Here is a 22,281-nt window from a genome sequence, read left to right on the forward strand (position 1 = left end):
CAAAACTCATTTGCCGTTAACGAGCAGCCATTGTGCTTATAAAAGGATTATTTACAAATCACTGACTTTCAAAAATTGTCAACTGCAGGGCAAATGCCTGAGGACCACACCCGCCACCGCTTCCCTTTGACCACCACCAACCGGCTGCTTTGATGTACAATTTATGGAATTAACCCTTAAGTGCTCGCCGGCATCAGACAGCAGCCGTGGATCACAACGCTCCAGTTGATTTCTTTCGGCTGATTGCGGCTGAAACGGAAACGGATCTGACTTCCCCAATCCAGTCAGCCAGCCAGCCATCCATCCATCTCACAACAATTGTGACTTGCAAATAGATTTTGCGATTTAGAATTCGCAATTGATGGCACTCCAAATGGTTGACTAGCCGGAGGAATGGGCTAACTTAAAGAGGCTGAGGTCTCGGTTTCGCCCTGTCCCCTTAATTGATGCCCTTTGTTTGCCCTGTGGTCACTCTAATTGGTGTTTGCATGTGGCTCTCGAAGTCTTGTGTAAACACGAGATTCTGGCTGACCAGCAGCGGAAAGGAATCCTACCTCTCCTTGTGGGTCCCCTGCCTCCAACTCCTGAGCTTCTTTTGTAATTTTGCGTGCGTTGTGTTTGCTCATTAAACGGATTTAGCCAGGCGCAGATGCGGATAATATCGCATGGGTTGTGTTCGATTCTGAATGCTCTACAGTATAGTGTAATATCTTTATATATTTTCCAATAAGAAAGGAACTTAAAAATTCATGAGAAAGATAGCTAACGATTGCCAAAAGCCCAATTTTCAAATATAATAATCCATAAGCACTTCAGGCATAGTCCTAAATCCCCTATACTCTATCCAATCTGATTTATTATTTTCCCCTGGACAGACGTCATCAATTAGCAGGCCGCAAGTCGAGTGGCTGGCCAAGTTTGCGGAAAAAATTGACAGCCAGAGGAGCGAGTGTTGTTCCGACCAGGCCTAATGAGCAAACCAAAACAGACGGCGTGGACTTAACGCCACTTGCGAAATCACATGTCAAAAGTTATTAGCCCGGCGTGTAATTTGTGCCGGGCTGATTACCGAAATGTACATGAAACACATAAACAAAGTCATTTGGCCTGGCTTCGCCTGGCTGGCAGGAATAACAAAATACGTTGCCAAAAAGTTGCGATGTTGCCTTCACTTGGGTCCTGCGTGTAGCTACACTGTCATTGCCAAAATCCTGGGCCAAAGTTGCTCATCGTCCAACCCATCGCCCTTTTTCGCCCCTCGATTCATGCTGTCAATATAGTGGCAACATATTTCCTCGCTTAATATTTTTTTGCCCTGGCTCCTGTCGCTATTTCAGCTGCTGTGTTACTGTCTGCGAGGACGTGAGGGCGTTAAACTCATACATCACTTTATCCCAGCTTCGACTTTGGCTGCGGCTCCGACTCCCTTATCCTGCATCCTATGTCCTGGGACGCTTGGCAGGCTCCCTAACTAACTGCCGCCGCCGCTGCCTCGCCTGCTGTTTGTCTTGGTCTGGCGCGTTTTTCTCGCACCGCGATGTGTGTCAAGAGTTGCCAATAAAGCAGTAGCAGCATCCCCAGCGCAATTCCCAACCCGATCGCTGCTGCGGAGGAGCTATTGAAAATAAATTTATAACGCATACGTCATGTGAGCCAAGACAGAGTTCGCAGTTTATTGCATTTGTCGCTGGCATTGCAAAACTTCAATAAATTATTTTATTGAGACAGTTATTTTGCTTGCTTTGCCCTCGTCGGTTCGTTTTTATGAATTTGTTCAGCTCGCAAACACATAACGATGAGCATAAGCCAGATATATATCTATATCGAAATCCATCTGGCAGTGGCAAACTTTCTGTCAGTTGCCATTTTCGTTCATTTGGCACTGAAGTCTTTGGCAGCCAAATTGCAAATGACTTTATGAATTTGCTGTTACGACTTGGACAAGCTCCGATGACCTTTGAAGTGGGTAGACAGTGTGATACACACATATGTATATGCAGTATGTAGTAATAATCAACCGTATACCGAGATGAAATTGATTCCACATGGGACATAAACTCCGTATTGCATAATAAACTTTGGCACGAACATAATGAGTTGTTGAAAGATGGGATCGAGCAGACAATTGCTACAAAACGGAGTCAGTTTATAGGACATCAAATGTTGATTGATACGGGGAAAGCTCGGTGATCCGATCGTTTTGCGGCCATATCAACTGCCTTTAACCATACCCGTACCCATTTCAATTGGGCATTAAATACACTTTGTCTGTGATAAAAGGCCGAAACACTTTCGTTCCACTTCATCAAAAGTTGACACTTTGCGAGTTAACCTTTAATGAAAAGGCCAAACAAGCCAGCAGCCTGGAGGCCTCATTGTGAAATTACCCAAAGCGTAAAAAAGGGCGAAAACGACAGGAAAAAATAAGAAAATGGAACTCCGGCTGGCAGTAGTGGTAGCTGTATGGCCAAAGGCTATGAAACTCTCCCTTTTTCACTGCTGGCATCCTAGTCAAAGAGGCAATAAGTAGCAAAAATTACGCTAAACGTGGCAATTTCCTCGCAAATTGCACAATATATATACAAAGCGGGTTCTTTCACTCTACGCATGTCTGGCCTGAAAGTCCTTGGTCTACTCATTTAACTAAGGAGAGGAAAGTATGCTAAATGATCAAGGTGGGCACTCGAATACCCTATCAGATTAGATGAAAAATATGACATTGATCACAATAAGTTCATTTAAAGAATTAGTACTTTAAAACCAATATAAAGTAAATTTAAGAAGTGCTCGCTTTCCTTATTAAGATTCTTATCCTACTAAAAGGAAAGGACTCCTTGGTAGCACTCAATTAGGGTCTCAAATTGGTATAAAAGTGTGCTTAAGCCAGCAAAAATGAGTGTATAATAAGGCCCATAGAGGACCATGGCAGGTATTTTTCATCCGTCAAATTACAGCGCACCCATAACGGGGGCCCAGCAGATTCCCAGGTAAAATCCGTAGCCAGGTGGCAGGCTGAAGCCTGTCAATTTGCCCATGGTGGCTCCACATGAGGCGGGTAAAATCGGACAGGATATGGGGCACCATTTTGGGAGCAGGGGTCATGTGGCAGCGACAGGAATCGGGCGATATTTTAATGCGTGTCATATTTGATTGATGCCAGCGCGGCACAGAGCGAAGTCGTGGAACAATGTCAAGCGTTTAACATTGCCCCGAGCGCCACTCAAAATGTCAAGGCAGTCGGGAACACCCCGCCCCGACCCAAGACCCCATTTTTAACCCCCCGCCCAGTTACCCAGTCATATCCGCTCTTTTTTCGCCCTGCAAAATTGCCCCTGCAGGTATGCAATGAAAAAGTGCGTAAGGGAAACCCATTGTGCCTCTCTTTGTGTGAGTTTGTCTGCGAGTGTGTGTGTGTGAGTGAGAGTGAATGCGGAGTGCCTCTGTTTTGTGTAATTTAACATGGCAGTTTGTTAACAATTTTATCAGGCCCGAGATGTTTTGCCTACTGACTGAGGGAAATCGCTTCGAGAGCCGTAAACACAGTCAAGTGTGTGTGTGTGGGTGCCATAATTTATGCCCAGACTAAGTGCATTATGTTTGGCACACGGGCTTTTAGTTACCCTGCCCCCTTTTCTCCTCTCCACGGGGCAGACTCAATTATTTGTGGCAATTGGCAGCGGCAGTTGGCGCAACTAATTTGACTTGAGCGGCGTATTGTAGGCAAACATATGAACTTGAACATATAGGCATTTATTTAATTATAACAGGGGGTGCACTTAAGCTCAAATCCGATAATTCGTTTTATTAGCCAAAATGCGTAGCTATAATAACTATTAATTATGTGGAAATATATATATATATATATAATCATTTGAAATATAAACCATTTATTTTCGCTTTCAAAACATTAAAGCAGCCCTATGAAATTGATATTTATCCTCCATCATCTATTTACCGTTCTATTTACATTCCAGAATAACCTGTAGCTTAGTTATGGTTATGGTTGCTCTTAACTAACCGGATAAGCGAATTAACCCCTTGCCTTATTAACCCGGTGACTAGACCCCATCCAACGCCAACATCAATGTAGCATCATTAACCGCTCTAGCTCTTCGCATTTTCCACCCACTCTGACTCACCCGATTTTCATCCAATTAGCCCCACTGTAACCTCCGCACACCTTATAGCATTCATACCCACCCCCACCCAACTCTCATCCGCAAAAAAAACCAAAAACGAAATAGAACTTGGCCAAGTGTCTTACCGATCTCTGCTGCTCGTTTCTCGCTCTTTTGCAGGATGGACAACGCGGCCATTTAGAGGGCCTGGCATCCGTCTATTGCGAGTTGCTAATGGCTCCCTTCGGGGACATTTTGGCCACTATCGAGCGGGCGCGCCAGGCGGCCTGGGCGGAGCGGAGTCCGCTGCACAGTGCCGCCCAGGTGGTGGGCGGATCAGGTGGGGCTGGCGGCAGCACGGGCAGCGGCAGCGGTGGGGCGGCCAGCGGTGGCAGCGGCGGCAGCAGCGGCGTACTGCACCACCGCCAGCAGCACGGCCATCGTGGTCATTCGATGCACGGCGCCGGTCTGCCCAATAGTCATAGCCAGCCCATTTATGTGCCCGGAAAGTACTCGGTATGTATGATGATGACCCGGAACGAACCGAACACCCAAACACCACACCCACCCAATCTCCCGCCTCCTTAATCACCAAAAAAATAAAAATGAATGACTCCATTAGCGGCCCCCTAAGGAAAATATTTACAAAATCAACAATGTGAACGAAGAATTTTCTAAAAATGAAATTGATGTTGGCGTTGCTTGAAAAGAAATAATTGAAAAAACCATTAAGCCCGTATGCGAATAAATTTATTTAATTGTGTGCTAAGAATTGTGTAAATATTTTTTGCTTGCTTGCGTTCTCCACTTTCACTTGCATGTAGTTGTAGTTGTGTTTTAACCCCCCCAAAAAGTGTGGCCAATAAAATGACTAATTTTCCATTCCCGAACCTTACAGCCCTCGAGTTGTCTGTCCGACAAGGAGGAGGATGAGATCTACGGATTCGGCTATGGCGTCTTCGCACCCCGCGTGGCCAGAGGGTTAACACAACAGCAACAGCTGCTGCAGCAGCAGACGCTGCAGACGCAGCAGAGCATACAGCAGCAGCAGCAGCTGCAACAGCAGCAGCAACAGTTACCAATTGTGCCAGGACAACAGCAGCAAGGACCTCATCAGCATCAGACCCTGCCACCGAATGTCGCGCATTTGAACTTTGTGCAGCAAAAGTGAGTACAGGATTTGAATAATTCGAGCGCTCTCCATTGAATCGTAGTGCTAATAAAAATTCTATTCTATTCCATTCAGCTGCCTGAGTCCGCGCTCAGCTTATTTCTACGAATTTCCACCGACAGCTGGTAAGTTGAAAGGAGAAAAGTCCAGAGAAGTAAAATTCTTATCCTGGTAGAGGATTTCTAAAGCCTTTGTGTAAAGGTGATGAGCTTTGTACTTAACGTTTAAAAGAAATCTTTAGACTTTAGTTTTTTAATTTATTTATTAAAGTGCAGCTGAGAAGCTGCAGTAAATGTAGAGCACAATTGTAATGAGGTCAGAATTTTAAAGAAGTACTTTTATGAATATTCATAGATAAGTAATCACGATCTTAGCAGAGTTTGAATGCTTTCTGTTTTATAGTAGTTATTTACTTGACATAAAATAATCTTTTAAATTATAAAACTCTTAGGAAAGTTATATCACCCTACCAGGGTCTGAAAATAAAACAAAAATGATGTACATAAGCCGCCGACTTGAGTTTCTTTCACTAATTCAATTTTTGTCCTTTTTATGCCGATTTTCCCCCCCCCCCCCACTTTCAGAGGGTCGCGAGACAAAGAAACGCACCACACTGGCCCGGCTGCTGAAAGGCTTGAAGACTGTCAATCGACGGGATCGGAACAATCAACAGAATGGCGCCCAGGCCAGGGTAAGTAAAGTACTCCCTCGATACAATTTCCCACCCACCCCGTTTCCGCCGTTTCCGGCCAGCGAGCGAAACTCATTTTCGCGCTTCGTTTTATGACCGCAAGCAAATTGTTTGTCCTGTCCCGCAAGTTTTGTCCCCGTCCCCAGCCTTTCATTTGAATCAACTGCTGCGGTAATTCTTTCAATTTATTTGCTCGCATTTCGTTTGGTTTCCTTTCCTTTTCTCGAATTTCCCTGCCCAGCCTCTTCTAGGCTGCCATTTTATGACTTTCTGCGTCTTGACTTGAATATTCCGCAGTCTTCTGTGTAGTATACTTAATCTTGGCCCTGGGGACATGTAAATTTTTATGCGCGCCGCGCCGAGCAGCTTCTCCCTTTTTGCCAGCTGAAAAGGTTAAAAATGTTTTGCCAGCGGCCATGTCTACATTGCCACTTCTCATCCTGGCAGTGCACCAATAGCGCCAGGACCAAACGCCATCAGTTTCCTGCCTCCACTCCCCTCCCACGCCCCTTTTGGGGGAAGTTGTTGTACACTCGCTTTATCTGCGCCGCTCACAAAGGGTTCATTCAGCGCCTTTGATTAGAGCAACCTTTGGGGAAAAGCATCAGGATCAGGAGCAGCAGCAGCATAAGCTGAGTTAGCCCAAGTTGGAGTCGCAGCAGCTGGGACAGCTGGTTCAGCTGGTACAGCTGGGGCACTATTCTTGAGCCGAGCCTGGCAATGAAACTGCGGCCAAGAGCAGAGATAACGTGGCACAGGACGGCGACGCTGCTCATAAATAAGCAAGGACATGCATAAATTTTTCACAAGCAGCACAGAAAAGAATAAATAAAGGCGCGGAGAGCAGAAGGAGAAAAAATATAAATAATAAACTGCCGGGAGGGAAAAAAAGGGCAGCGAAAGAGAGCGGGCTGGCATCCTCGCAGGTCCTCGGGAGGTCCTGGCACACAGATAAGCGCAGGAAATGACTAAGGATATGTGCCTAAGTAGCGGCATCCTACTCAACAGCCGTGGCCTGGCCTTTCAAAATATAATTAAACAGCACTCCACCTGGCCATGTGTTTTGCTGCCTGGTTCGTTGGCTCTCCCACCTGATTTGCTATTTATGATAAGAAAACAAACGCATTAAACAGCGACCCGAGAATAAGGGTCGAAGGGTGACCCTAACCTGACCCTTGACTCGTTATTAATTAAAAATTAAAGCCCCGCTGAAAGGTGTGAAATACAAAATGGCGTCCTAATGGCGATAAAGCACGATGCTGGCCGCCTTTCAAGGACTCCTCTTGATTTACGAGCGTCCTGTTCACCCTCACCTCACCATCCCTTCGCGACTCACAACCTTTGTGCATACTTGAGAAAGTTAATAAGCCTGGCGATTGAAAGCACGCCGGCTTCTTTTCTGTCTGAAAATGAATTTAAAACTTTGCCCCAAATTGATTCCATTCCCGCTTATTTTGCAGGCGGCCAACGATCGTCTGCGGCACTTTCAAATGATAAACGGCGGCGCCGGCGGACAGCAGCACAGTTTCGAGGAGACAATCCACAGGGTGAGTACCATTAATAGGTGGCTGCACCGATAAAAGTACACTAATACAACATTTAACAAGAGATTTAGACGGCTTTAGAAGCTCTAAAGGGTAATCTACTAAACTTAGAACAATGCTGCATAATATCACTTAAAAGCGCAAATTCTTCAGGAGAAACCGCATAGAAAATTAATAACATTTTCAACTTAAAATCTCCTGCCATATTTCTATAGTTCGCTTAAAAATGCGTGTGCTAGTGGGATGTTTGGTTGCTTAGACTGTGTGGCATAAATATTTATGCTGCACATTTAACAAGCTGATGTTGCTGCTTTGCTTCTTGCCTCTGTGTGTTGCAACAGCTGTGACAGCCAACAAAATTGTGCTGCAACAAAAAAATTTGCACAAACTGCAACAACAGGGTGAAACTTTAGCACACCGCCCAGCGGACGAATGCCACCCCACCTTTTTGACTGCATTTGCAATGCAATTTCAACACGAAAGCTGCGGCTGTTGCTTTTGAGCACGTTTACCTGTAATGGCATGCCACCAGCAACAAAAACAATCGCAAACGGAGCGAGTGCCGCGGGGCAAAAAGGACGAAGAGACCGGGAGGAAGAGGAAGTGGCAGCGTGTGGATGCATGCAACATTTAAAAGTTCATTGCCGTCAACATTCATTATTAATGACAGCGCGCACGGCGCCAAACTAAAAACAAGCAGCAAAATGCAATCAACGGCGACAGCAGCAACAGACAGCAGCAACAGCAGCAGCAGCAGCAGCAACACCTGAAGCAACAGCAACTGCAACAATAGTTAGCAAATGCATAATGCATTACCAAATATTCCCCCAAATTTGAGTGCGCCCCTTTTCCATTTGCAGCGCAAAAAGTAGACTTTAAATTTTCGTTAGCAAAGAAATTAGTTGCCACATTCATAAATAAACAATGTCACTCAGCAAACGAGCAGAGCTAACAAACCATTTTCCAATTGCAGTTGAAAGTCCAAGAGGCAATGCGGAAAAAGGAAAAATTTCAACGTGAACACGAGGAGGTAAGTGACATGAACATATCCACATATTCACATAGCCAGATATTCAGATAACCAAATATCCTGTGACCACAAGGCAAAGATTTATGCCTTCAAGATGTCTATTCCGAAATTGATAAATGCACATGGCAAACATGTGCAGTGGCCAGGGATAAATCAAGCATATTTGTTCTGGGCACTTTTCACAAATTAAATAAACATAAAACACTCGCAGCCCGCAGGCTTGGCTGAAATCGTTAGCAGTATGGGCTAGTTGCAGGCTGCACTATTAATTTCACAGATTCCGTAGCCTTATATTTGCATGCATTAAATACACAAATGGAAGAAACAGTTGCAATTGCACAGGCCAAAGGTTTTCCTTGCTTTTTCTTGCCCTGCAGCCGAAGGTGCTTTTCGAATTTATAGGTTTGCTCTCACGGCAGATAGATGTAAGCAAATATAAATCAAATGTGTAATTTAAAGTCCAAAGTAACTACGTAATAGTCATTAGAGTCATTAATAAAAGCAGGCCGACGAATGTTTATAAAGTTTGCATGCTTCGCTAAACTTCTTGATATTCTTTTCGTAGTTATGGGAAATATATTCATAAAATTTCGCTTAATTATGAGACATAAACTCAAGCAACTTACGGTTGCAGCACGCACTGTTTGCACCCCAATTTGTTTTTGCAATGTATAAATGCTACGACTTCTATATGGACAAGCCAATTAAAAAAGCTATTAAAAATATTTGATATAAAAACAGCAATTATTCCAAGGCATAAAGGCCCGAAGACCAGGCCAAAAGCTCGAGCTACCAAATAAATGTGTGTGCGAGTGTGTGAGTGTGAGTGGCGAGCAACATGCAAAACAGACGCAGACAAAATGTTAAGCACACAGATACACACCAACACATGCTCATGCTGCGGGCGCACCCCAAAAGGAGGCAACAAAAACAATGAAGTGCAACGTGGCGAATGATAAACTTTGTGCTGTCATAAAACAAAAAAAAAAACAAAAAATTACTTTCCACACTTGAAAACGTTGTCCAAACGAAGGACATGATAAAAACAAATGGGCGTGTCGCCGAAAGAGAGTAACTTATTTATTTATATGCCAAGAGAATTAAATGTGAAAGCCGAGTAAAATATTCCATGTTGATTGCTTGATACTCCGGGCTGATGGATAATATCTGTAAGCCAAAAGATTTCGAAAGAGCGCTGAGATTTTTCTTCGGCTTAAAACTGAAATCGATTAGGGAAATCATTACTACCACAGCACTACACATCTTCCATAAACTTGGCAGCAGCAGCAGCAGGCTAGTTAATTATGCCAGTTATCGGGCTCAATGATGGATGCACATCATACTCATGAGAACTTGAAAGCACAGTTACACTGGGAAAAAAATAATTATCACATCAAACAACTACTATTTTGTATGGAAACTAGAAGCTAGTTTGTTTTTCAGATATTTTCGATTGATGCTGTGAGGCTTTTTAGTTATCAAACTATTTTTTTTCTCAGTGAACTCACGCAAATTGCGTTGCTGCACGACAATTTGTCGACTGTTTGCCAGTCCAGGAAAATGTGTGCTCCTAAGCAAGGGCAATAATTTTTGTGCATAAATGAAAAGCACACAAGAGTTGGGGTTACTGCGCCACATACACGAATATAGTAGATCCTTACTGCGGGGTGGGGGTGGCTGGGGTGTCACATTGTTATTGTTGTTAGTGCTGATGCTACTGCTGCTTAACTTGTGCAAACAACATTCTGTTTGTCTAATTGTAATTGCTGTTTTTGCAGCAACCCAGCGCCCACATGGAAAGCAGCCTCTGCCGTCGAGGCCTTGTTATCCATTTGGCCAGGAATGGCTGGAATGGAAAAGAAACTGCTCCACTTCTGTGTGTGCGGAGCAACATGAAATATTTATGATGGGAGAGGGCTAGAAATTTCGTTCCTTTTCTTTCCATTTTTGGGGTCTTTGCATTTGGCCAGGCAATTAAGCAGGCGTCCCCCAAGAGCCTAGATGTGATTAGAATTGTAAGAAATGTAGCAGTGTCTTCTTGGCCACGTAAATTTCAATTTGGCAGCGGAAGCATCTAACCAATTGTGTGGGAGTGGACCATATAACATCGCAAAAAAAAAAAGAAAGAAAAATAGCAAACATCCCACTACCATTTGAATGCATTTTTAATGTGACTGGCCAAAAAAGCTTTTAGCTAATTTTTCAGCGCCCCGCTTTTATTGCCAAGTGTGTCTCTATTTTGGCCGTTGCTGTTTGTTTGGCGGCCCTGGCATGCTTTTCGCTTTCCGTTTCGGCAGCAAAAGCATTTTCTTACATACTACTGGTAGTATATGGTCTCGGAATTAGTATGCAGCGCACATAGAATGCCATTATGCTGCAGGACACTCAGGACATAGACATGCCTTCTGGCCAAATACAGAAAAATAGGAACAAGTAGCACATTCTGTGTGGTAGTTCGTAGTTCTGCTTGCGCTGGGAAAATTGTTTTAGTTTTCAAATGGAATTTTGTAATTTTAACGCCTGTGCCTCAACTCCAGACTTGGCTAATAAGATGCCAGCCGTAGACGGAGAAGCAGAAGTAGAACTGGAAGTGGAAGTAGAAGCAAGTTGACAACATTTCGTCCTTTCATTTCGCACAGCAGTCACGTTTGGCATGCAGACAAAGTGCTGCCCAAATAGGAGCAAACATGCATACGAATGCGACGAAGCCAAGCGAAGGCGTTGACTTTAATATGGACAAGTTTTATTTAGTTATAGAGTCTGTGGGCGAGAGAAGGGTGTCGAGAAGTTGTCAAAACGAAGACGAATACCTCTTTGACCATGTGAAGTTGGCACACAGCTGATTAAACTGGATTAAAATAAGTTACACTTGCAACGAAATACCCCAAAGTTAAAGGAAATCACCTACCATTTATTTGCCATAAACTAATGCAACATTGTTTCGTCTTTAATAGATCCTGCGTGATATTCGACAGGGACTGTTGCAAATGAGTCGCGGCGAAGGACGCATCGGTAAGTTGAAAGAGCACCGAAAAGGGATAAAGGAAATCCAGTGGTGGGCAGGGAAATCTAGGCGACTGCCCCCGAAAAGTATGCAGCATGCAGCCAGGAATTTTACACTTGAAGTGCTTCTGTTGCAAGTTCAGTTGCAACAGCCTTTGCAGCTGCAGCAGCCGCAGCAGCCAGAGTGGGCGTGGCTGGCCCGCCCGTCTGGCGAGCGTCGCATGCATAAGCGAGCATAAAATCTTATGTCCGTTTCCGGACCAGAATCCGTACATAAGCCCCGGACTTCGGGCTCCGGAGCAACTTGCTCTGCTGCTAGCATGTGGCAAATGGCATTGCAAGTTTTGTGTGCAACGTGGCGTATAATAATATTGTGTTGCAACCATTCTGCTGGCTCTGCACATTTTTCGGTCGCTCGCAAAAAGTTTTTAAAGTTCCTCCGCCTTTCCAGTGCTTCCTTCTCTCTTATTTTTCCCAACTAATCTTTAAACTAATCCTTACTTTGCGGCTGCTAAATTTGGTTTATTCCCATCTTGCAGACGATACGTACATGTACGACGAGGCGCTGAGAACGGGCGGCGGTATGGGCATCGCCGGACTGGGCATGCCCCTCGGAGTGGGCGGCAATGGTGGCGGCGGGGGAGCGGCCCATTATGCGGTGAGTGCGCTGCATCATCAAGGTCATTGGTACGACGAGCCGCCCTACGAAAGCGATCCCGATGACTTTCTTATGGCCGGGCTCAACTGCGGACCAGCTGCCACAATTCAGGTGAGACTCGTCCTTATTATAACTATATAACTATGATAGGCTTTAAGTTTAATTTATAGGATTACATTTTACATATATACAAAGGAGCCAAATATATCGAATTAAATCAAATACTATCGCTAAGTTACAACAAACATGAAAAAATTTAATTTTTTAGTTATAATTGAGTAAATTTATACACTTTCGTTGGCTTGTTCAATGCGGCTTGTGTCATCCACTTGAAAAATAAAATTGGCAGCGGCAACATTGTCGCAGTTGCAATCACATTTGAAATTTATGCGCCGCATCCTGCAACGCCGTTAATCCTGGTTACTGGGCGCACTCCTTCGAGCCGTGGGGCAAACCCGATCCAATGCCAGCTTCCATTTCAATTTTTAGCTCCAACCCACTTTGATTTCTCTGTGGAAAACGCCAGCCAAAATGTTGTGAGGGAGTTTCCTTTCCGCATTTTTTTTTCGTGGTTGCCCCCGATGAGTTTGGTTTTCTTCAGCGATTTTCGCTTTGTGGCTTTCTTCTATTTGCTTTATTAAATTATACGCTGAATATATTTTTGTGCTGGCGCATTGATTTCTACCCACTTCGATTTGTATGTCCATGTCCTTTGGCATTTTTCGTCCTTTCTGCGTTCCTTTGCTGTGTGCTTAACTCCAGGACAAACTGCGACTCGAACTCACTTTATTTTTATTGACAGTCAAAAAGTGCATAATTCTTGTTGACTTGCTCGACTTTGACTCTCTCTCGCAGTTCGATTGTGGATTGATTCTGGCGCGTGGGAGTGGGAGTCATGGAAAACTCTGCGAAAGACGTCGCCGTCTTGAGACTTTTCCTTTTGCATAATTTTCCTTGCCCCTTGATTTTTTTCCTGCGTCGCCGGGAGTTGCGCTTTTTTCGAAGCGCATTAGGCAAGTTATCGGGGGAATTTGTTTTCTTAGTCAATTGAAATCACTCAGCTCTGAAGCGCTGCCGACTGGAGCACCAACCCATGGAGGCCTTTGTGTGCGGGCCTCCTTTTCGACATTGGTGGCTCCTTTGATGTGGCCTCGAAATTTGTTTAAATTGAAACGAAACTTTTGCGGTTGTCGAAAAAGGTTAAGCTCGCGTTTGTGGCTGCTTAACGGACCTAAGTAGCCGGAGATAATGCATTCAAATTGAATTGTGTTGGTTTGGTTTGGGTCCAGCCTCCTTTGATCTGAAATTGGACCCGAAATCGTTTCACATGATATGTCAAACCGATTCCAGGCGACTCTGCATTCCGAAAATATCCCAAAAGGCGAACGGACTGCCACCGATACCATATTTGCCCGATTCAAAAAAATCTAATTCACATTGGTGGTTTTTCCACGCTCCCTGCGCACCCAAAACTTTGCTGCATTGCCTAAATTAAAAACGGAAAACTTTGCAATTTCCATGGCCAAACAGACATACGCAATATAAAGTGGAAAAAAAAGGAAACGAGAGAAGAAAACCAAATTTGTGTTCCCTAAATTTAAAATTCCAAGCTGAAACCGGCAGCCACATCGAATCAGTGCAACAAAAACAACAACAACGCGAACAACAACCACTAAAAGTACAAATAAACCAAACCAGCTACTCCTCTCTCACGGCCTCGTAAAGTTTTATAACTTTGTTAATTTTTCATAATTTTGTTGCTCTACAGCGACCAACAAATTCTACTCGAATGCTAATCCCCATGTTGTGCGCACTCTATCTCCTTCCTCTTTTACAAATAAATGCACTGAGCCAAAATGTGGTTGTATAAATATATATATTTTTTATTTTTTAGAAACATAAATACAATGTTCAATAACTAAGCAGGATATGTTTATATAAATATCATTAGAGCCCATTATATCTAATATCATTACATCGCATACAATCTTAGATGCTAATCCCCCTATCCAACATTTTATTTCTCGATTCTAGATGGCGTTTTTCCCCCAGTGTATGTATGCCCCTCACTCACGCTTCTCCTCTCCACTTTTTTCTTCGCAGGGTGGCCGTGTACGCTTCTCGAACAACCGCGAGAGCACGGGCGTAATTTCATTAAGATCCGCCGGAGATATTTCATTGCCGCAACGTGGACCGCCGCGTAGAGGTCTTATCGTGCCGCAGCAGCCGCCAAATCCACCGACAATAATACCCTTAACGCACGCCAGGTGAGTGTTGCCCCCGGGGGGCAGGAAGTTCCGTTCGGTTCAGTTGGGACAAGGCAATGGCCGGTTGTTGATTGCCATTATTATTTGCAGTTGAGTTTATGGCCGAAGGGCCGACACGTCGAAGGTGGCGCATTAATAAGAAAACGGAGCCGCCGCTTTAGTGTGGGCAGTTATGATATGGCAAATACAAAGGTCGAACCCTTCCATGCCGCACTTCAAAAGGCCAAATTTTTGGAAAGGAGTAGGGATCGGTCAACCATAAAACTGTGCCACAAACGAGCCCAGTCTGGCGTGAAAAGGCCAAGCTTTCGGCCAGCTTTTCGACCAGCAAACACTAATAGCTGACCAAGGCGAAAGCAATCAAACAGCTCAAGTCTGGCATCTCGTATTTATTTGTCAATCGAAAAAGGTGCACCCCAAACCCTACAGACACACGGACAGACACAAAAAATCGGTGAAAAAGGGTAGACTTCACTTCATTAGTGCGGTTATCAACGGGTCTGCAGCCAGGCCGAGCGATTGAATGAGCGAATGAACGAATGAATGAATGGGGGCTTGAATGAGGGAATTAGTGAGTGACTGAGTGAGTGACGAACGGGAAGGGAATGGGGAGGAACACCAGCTTGACTGGCAGACGGCACACATATCGAAACGCATCGAACCGAAAGTCATCAATTTCATATTGTTACGCATGCCACACTCTTGATATATATATATATGGATTCTGTATGCTGGATGTTGGATTCGGGATGCCGGATCCAATAAAAGCAAGACATCGACAGGCCGGGACACTTGAATGAAATGGCATTATTGCTACTTCAACGCCAATCCACAAGTCAGAGCGCCAGCTCCTCAATCAGCCAGCTAGGTAGACAGTAGCCCTGGGATGGATGCTGGAAAATGGGGAAAAGGGGGAAACATGCAGGAGGACGAGATCCTGCGTTTTCCACACGTACGCATACAAAAGGACTTGCTGAAATAACTTATACGCCTCGTGCGCCGCTGGGGCCACAAACGAGCCAAACGAAAAGAAAACTTTTTCTTCTCACGAATTGCGAGCGAAAACCAAAGAGAATGGGGAAACGAAGGTGGAAAACAAACAGCAAAGGCAACCAAAAGTGAAAATCTCAACAGTGTTGAAGCAAAATGGTAAAAGGAAAATCTGCCAAGTAAAAGAAATGCGAAAAAGATATCAAGTATTTATTTATATGACCTTTGTTTGCCACTCGACCTCGGGTCGTGTATACATCCCAACCTCTCGGGCCGACACCTTCGACTTTCCTTTGCTTATTGTTTGCCAACAAAATGTTTGCCGTTTTCGATTTTCAAGTTTTTTTTGGCCATTATAAGGGGCACTTTAAGGTGAAATGGATATCATTTGTGTTGAAAGGCAAGCTTTTGCTGGACCAAAGATTAAAAAGTTCTCAGAAATTAATATGCTTGGGAGTCCCTTTTGTTAGATTATTCTTATGCTGATAATTACCATATTTTCAGATCTCATGATCGCGAAAGCGGCGACTATGCGGGCTCCATCTCAGACCTACAAAGCGTTACCTCCAGATTCAGTACGGTGTCGGTAAGTGCAGAAACCAAATTCCACTTGAATCGGGCTCATTTAACTTGCAGCTATGGTCGCCTCTCCAACTCCTCCAGCTTCTCCGACTCCTCCAAGTGCAGATACGCTGCATCTGAATGCGTCTAAATTGATTAAGTGCTCTTTGTGACAAACAAACTTCGCATTTGGCCAATGTCGTCTGGTCGAAAATGGACGATGGCCGAAATGCACGTAGATAGAGGGAGATAAAAACGAGCGGGCGCCCGAGGAACGCACACAAACTTGAAAAGCTTTTTAGCCAAGTTTTTCCTCGGCTCCCCGCGCCGGTTTTAGTATTTTTTCCTTGTTTTCCCGGAGTCGGAGTTTGGCACTTAAGCCAGCTAAACGTTGTCGGAATACGAACGGCAAATGCTATTGGTTTGGATTTGTGCTGGTTGGGGGAGCTGAGGTTCGGCGACCATTTCATTTGCAAAGTTGACTTGCCCTAACTTGGCTAATATGGAAACGCACTCAATCCGCTTTACGCCCCTTTTCAGATTGGCACCAACAACTGCACGGCCCGCTATCGAACCCTAAGCGGCGGAATCGGGGAATCGCCATCGCTGTCGCCCAGTCCATCGTCGGATTACGAGGACATCGGAGTGACCAGGGGCCACGGATGCCTGCCGCCCAGCCTGCTGGCCGCTAAGGCCAAAAAGAACGGACTGCCGCACGGCAAGGCGAACACCATTTGCCAAAAGGCCACGGTGCATCATGTAAGTTAATTAAACGCTAATGCCAAAAGGAAAACAGATTTGCAGGAGGTGGAAGAGGACGCAACTGCATCGCCGATGCAGCCACGGAGATTTTGTTGACACATTATGTGGCCTGCGAAATGTAATTAGCCCCTTGGGGGGCTTGCATATGCAATTGGCTTCATCGAGACCTTAGCTAACAGTAAAGCTAAAGCCGAAGCCAAAGCCAAAGCTAAAGCCTCATAATGGCCCGACTGGACCACAACTCTTTGGCGCGACATGCACTCTAAATGCAAATGCCAGTTTAATGAGTTTTTATGGCCGCTTGCACGGTTTTAGCGTGCTCGCAAAAGTGAAAGTTCATCTCGGCCAAACTTTCGAGGCGAGTCGAGGCCTGCCAAAAAAATATGAGCAAAGTTTTGGTGTCCAGCATCGCAGCTTAAGGATCAGAGAAACTAATGCAGTCGGCGCCTAAAGCCAAATATTCAGCACAAAATTTGCTTTTATTTTATTCAGAAAAGGCACAAAACTAAATCTGATTATAAGTTATTATCATGTGCTAATGCAAACCATTTATTTCAAATGCAATGGCACACACATGTGTTAACATTTATTCTCCGTGTAGACAAAGTCAAGACTAATTCCTTCTTCTCTGCCCGAACGTATTGGTATGTTCGTTTTAAACTTTTTAATGATTTAACTAACAAAACTTTCCTGCTATTCCTGTTCTTGTTCTTGTTTTTCACTGCTCTCCCCTTCAACATGCAATTTATTGCACAACGATGACGACGACGTCGACGACGCAACCAAAACACACGGAAAAAAAAAACGGATAACTTTCACTTCACTCCGGCTGGTCTGGACTGGGGGATTGGTATGGATTGGATTGTTAGTCGGGCGAGATGCGTAGCTCGGCAAAGGAAATTGGCGCATTTAATGAGAATGGACGAAACTTTGTTGCCACAAAGGATACGTCGAGGGATTTTAGCAATTCCCAAGATAATACCGACCGTGGCAGCATGAGCGATCAGGCGTTCGCCTGTTCGGCCAGCTCCGTGGAAAGTTTGCCGAGCGCATCCGGTTCGAGTAAGTATACGAATACGAGTACGGATGGGGATAGGGATAGCAATGGAGTTGCGGATACGGATACGGGGGTAGTAGATACACAACCGGGACTGCCTGTGTATCTTTGTCTGAGCTGGCAATTTAGAGTTTTTGGGCTTTGATTTCGCCAGCTTTCCTTCTTTCTTTCCTTCCCGATGGCCATGCAAAAATTCCCAGACTGCCTTGCTGGCTTGGTTGGCTGGCTTGGCTGGCTTGCATATTGGTCTATTAACAGTTGTAGTTCTTGTTGCGGTTTTTTGTTGCTCCTTCAAATTTTGCAAACTTAATGAATTTTTAATGCACTTGCTGCTCTGCCTGCCCCTCGGGAGGCCAAAGAGGGGCCAAGTGCCGATGGGCGAGGCAGATTGCAATGTCTGGGGCGTGGTTAAATGAAGGGCAACCGCTTCCTTTTTAATGAACAAAACTTTTGGCCAAATAAAAGGCAATACCGGAGGAGCAGGAGCAGGAGCAGGAGCACCGGCTTAACTGGATGGGTGGGCAACTTTGAAAAGTGCAAGGAAAAATACTTTATTTTTCATGTGCCCAGGACACAAAGTAAGGATTAGCCAAAAGCTTTGGCCAGAAGACCAAACAAAAGCAACGCAAAGAAAACAACAGCTCGAAAAAATAATGGGAAACTTCAAGTGCATATTTGAATATTTTCGGGGCCAAGTGAATGTACAAGTATGTGTATGTGTGTGTGTGAAAATATTTGAAAAGTTTTTAATTAACCAAACGAATGAGTGTGAGTTCGAACATGCATGGCTGGATGTTTGTCCGTAGTAAATTCCTTGGGTCCTGCGGCTAATTGGCTGTGGGCGCATTAATTGGAAATTTGCCAGGACAAACTTTGGCCCAAAAAAGCAGGGCAAATATTTATCAAGCCTCCTTCCCGCCTCTCCTATCGTCCGCAGGCACCCAGGCTCTGGTTCGTCCTGGCAGTCCGCACAGCTCGATTTCGGCCGAGGATCGCACCTCGATGGCCAGCTGCATCTGCAAGGCCAAGGCTCTCGTGGATAGTTTGCCCAATCCCTACGACAAGGAGGCACTCAAATTCAAGGTGAGTTGCTGAATTAAGCAAAATATTAAACTTTCATTTAAAGTTCGCCTGCCCTGCTTACCAGGCAGGAGTCCCCTGGCCATGAGAAGCTTTCTTAACTACCCTAAAAAGATTTCTTCAAGCACGGTAATCTAATAATATTATTATTCCATCTACAGAAGGGCGACCTTATCGATGTGCTGTCGATGAACGCCTCGGGCATTTGGAAGGGACGATGCCACGGCCGCGTGGGCCACTTCAAGTTCATAAACGTGGAGGTGCTGCCGGAGCAGCGAATGAAGAACTCCAGCAGCAAGACCCTGGCCCCCGGCTCACGTTTGGCTAATTCTGGAAATGGCAGCCACAATGGTGGACCCTGCTCCGTGGAGGACCTGCTGATTCGCATCGGACTCAAGGAGTACACATCCGTATTCGTGCTCAACGGGTAAGTGGTGTAGATGAAACAAATTTACCAACAATATTTTTGTTGGATTGTTTCACCTATCGTTCCATTTGCAGCTACGAGGACCTGGAACTGTTCAAGGAACTGGAGCCCGCTGACCTGGATTACCTCGGCATTCTCAACCAGGAGCATCGTGCCAAGCTGCTGACGGCTGTGCAACTGCTGCATGACATTGAATGTAAGTCTAGTCACCAAAAGACCGCTTAGATTCCTCAAACTCCTGCTCATTTTATGCAACGATTTCCATGAATGGCGAACTTTTTGAAGAATTGTGAAATTCATCAATTTAGATCGAAACTTTATTAGACCTAGATGAGGTACAATGTAGTCTTTATCAGGTACCAAAACATCAGTGTTATGCAGCCATAAACACGATTTTGTAAAACAGTTTGAACTAGTATAACTTGCGTTCGCCCTCTACTGTGAATCATTGTTGAAATAAGCCATAAATTGATAAAGCCTAACCTAACCTACTCTTACCCCGAACCAAACACCACACCCACGCATACTCACAGCTACAAATTTCGCCCGCACAGGCTCCGATGTGGATATAGCCGGTTCCAGCTCGGAAAATGATGAAGCCCGCCTGAACAACATCAATATGAAGCATGGAGCTTCGCCCTTTGGTCGACGCCACTTTCCCCGCGACTCTGGATGCTACGAGGGATCCCCGCTACCCAGCTCACAGACACCCACCCAGGCGGTAAACTCGACGGACGAGTCGAACAGCCTGGACGACGTGGTGACCAAGTGTTCCAGTGAAATCATGAAGCGCGTGGAGAGCGCCCGCCGGTGCAAGGACAATCCGTTCAAAACCACTCTGCCCGGCGGAGGACGACTGGGCAAGAAGTCCTTTCTCGGCGGCAACGGCCTTATGGCGGACGATACGCTCACGCGTGGAGGGCTTAGCGAGAAGTCGAGCGATTCGGGGGTCAGCAGCAGTTCGCTATCGTCGGGTCCGCTGAAGAGCAGCACTTAACATTTGCCCACCATACTGGCCCACGAGTTGCTGCTGGGCGTGGGTTCGGGCATGGGCATGGGTCTTGGTCTTGGCACCATAAGTCATGGCACCACCGGTACCCTGACGCCCCACGGAGTGGCCAGTTCCACCTCGCCTACCGCCCATTCGGCACCGCTGGGAAACATCTGCAACACGCTGCCACATGCACCAAGCTCCTCCGGCGGCGGCGGCCTATCTTCCTCCATGGCCAGCAACCTGCCACTCAACCGGAATCTGGTAATGCTACGCAATCACCTGCGCAAGAATACGGGCGGTAGCATTACCGGAAATGGCGGCGTAGGAGCTTCCGGTGTTGGAGCACAGCTGCTGCAGGATCAGGACGACAGACTGGAGGATCAATAACCCATTTACTACATCAAATTCTTAGTTTAGTCTCCCGTTGAGTTAAGTGTATTTCAATTGCTGTGATTCGATAGTGAAAACAAAAGGCCAACACGCGTCTTTCAGTTCAAATGTATAGTATGTATAGAGAGAGATAGACAGACAGTTAAGAGAGAGACCGGTATAGTGAGGATATGTTTAAAGGAAAGAGAGAGATAGCAAGCAGAGATAGTAAGAGTCAGTCAATCCTTCCTCCGATAATGTTGGCATTTACACAAATATTTAACACTTATATATAAATACAGACTTTACAGACTTATATACATACACAATCTGCAGAAAAGAAGAAATTTTATATACTTAGTGATGTAACGAAAATATTTATATATTTTGACTATTTTTAGTTAGTTTGAAGCTATGCATTGAATGAGACTTGTATGATTTGCCATTTTATTACTGTTTAATTGCTTTGTGTATGCATATTTCTCAACGTGATATTGTCAAACGTCCAACTTGAATTGCATTTTAAATAGATTCATTTCCAACATTTTAATAAGAGACACACATAGAAGTTGATTCCTATTTTAAGGCACTAATCTGAGTGCAAGCAATAGACCAATTCAATTTTAGCAACCAAACAAAACAAAATATTTACAAACAAAAATAGAAAACATAAGAAGAAACAGAACACCAACTGCCATTCGAAACTAATTTTAATTTGTTAATCTCGTATAGGGACAATGTAAATGGAATGAATGCATCGTGCAAATCCGTCAAAAAACTTGTAAAAATTAATGCCGAAAATTGCCAAATCGAGCAAACAGAAGTAATGTACGCTAAGCAATATTTTCAAATCGTAGCGTGTCGTGTCCGGATCGTGTGTACATATATAGGATGATCCAGTTAAGATCTATTATGCCACTTATAGAAGATATCAGATCGTATACACTATGAGCGATTTAGCGATAATCAAAAGCAGACAATGAAATTAGTCAGGCAGCGCAAATGTTTTTAATCAGTTTTCAGCAATTAGTTAAATAAATGAACGAATATTTATCACGGCACAAGAACTACGAATAACATATTTAAATTAAATCTGATTAAAATACATAATAATTAATAGCATAACTAAGCGTAGAGCATATGATTCTAATATAGCAATTGACAAAATGTAAATGAGTTTATTCGCAAAACGCTTTGACTTCTACTCAGAACGTAATTAAACCTGAACATATTTTGTGACATAAGATATCGATATTCATATTGTAACTCAATTAATTCTAATCGCAAATAAATTAAATCAAATTTAAACAAAAAACAAATCGCACGTGTTACAGCCCGACGAAGATAAGGTTAAAGACATATATATGACAAGAGGATGTGAAATAGTGGATTATAGGCATTTTTTTAAATTTAACTCCAAAGTACATATAAGTGTTTCAACTGTAAATTGTAACAAAGTCAAAAGAATATTTATATATTTAGAGACGAGATGAGAAGCAAACACAAATCGAAAACATCCACACAGCATGTGCTAGCATTTTCTAATTATCACTGTAAAA

At 44.4% G+C, this 22,281-nt stretch overlaps 1 protein-coding gene across 3 annotated transcripts in view; it reads left to right on the forward strand.

Moving 5' to 3' along the window:
• The window catches only part of LOC6607388, a 149,046-nt gene extending 126,902 nt beyond the window's left edge, over positions 1-22,144 (forward strand). The window contains exons 5-20 of one of the 3 annotated variants that reach the window (XM_032720422.1): positions 4,299-4,634; positions 5,017-5,285; positions 5,365-5,414; positions 5,874-5,980; positions 7,441-7,527; positions 8,498-8,554; positions 11,509-11,566; positions 12,097-12,326; positions 14,319-14,482; positions 15,977-16,058; positions 16,574-16,792; positions 17,665-17,857; positions 18,790-18,935; positions 19,094-19,359; positions 19,434-19,555; positions 19,914-22,144. In XM_032720422.1, coding sequence (XP_032576313.1) covers positions 4,299-4,634; positions 5,017-5,285; positions 5,365-5,414; positions 5,874-5,980; positions 7,441-7,527; positions 8,498-8,554; positions 11,509-11,566; positions 12,097-12,326; positions 14,319-14,482; positions 15,977-16,058; positions 16,574-16,792; positions 17,665-17,857; positions 18,790-18,935; positions 19,094-19,359; positions 19,434-19,555; positions 19,914-20,356 — 2,829 coding nt within the window. In that variant the 3' untranslated portion in view covers positions 20,357-22,144. The remainder of the gene's footprint in view (positions 1-4,298; positions 4,635-5,016; positions 5,286-5,364; positions 5,415-5,873; positions 5,981-7,440; positions 7,528-8,497; positions 8,555-11,508; positions 11,567-12,096; positions 12,327-14,318; positions 14,483-15,976; positions 16,059-16,573; positions 16,793-17,664; positions 17,858-18,789; positions 18,936-19,093; positions 19,360-19,433; positions 19,556-19,913) is intronic. The other 2 variants (XM_032720423.1, XM_032720424.1) reach the window with 2 other exon arrangements.
• The last annotated feature ends 137 nt before the right edge of the window (positions 22,145-22,281 follow it).

Source organism: Drosophila sechellia, chromosome 3R (assembly GCF_004382195.2).
Source record: "Drosophila sechellia strain sech25 chromosome 3R, ASM438219v1, whole genome shotgun sequence".
Lineage (NCBI taxonomy): Eukaryota > Metazoa > Arthropoda > Insecta > Diptera > Drosophilidae > Drosophila > Drosophila sechellia.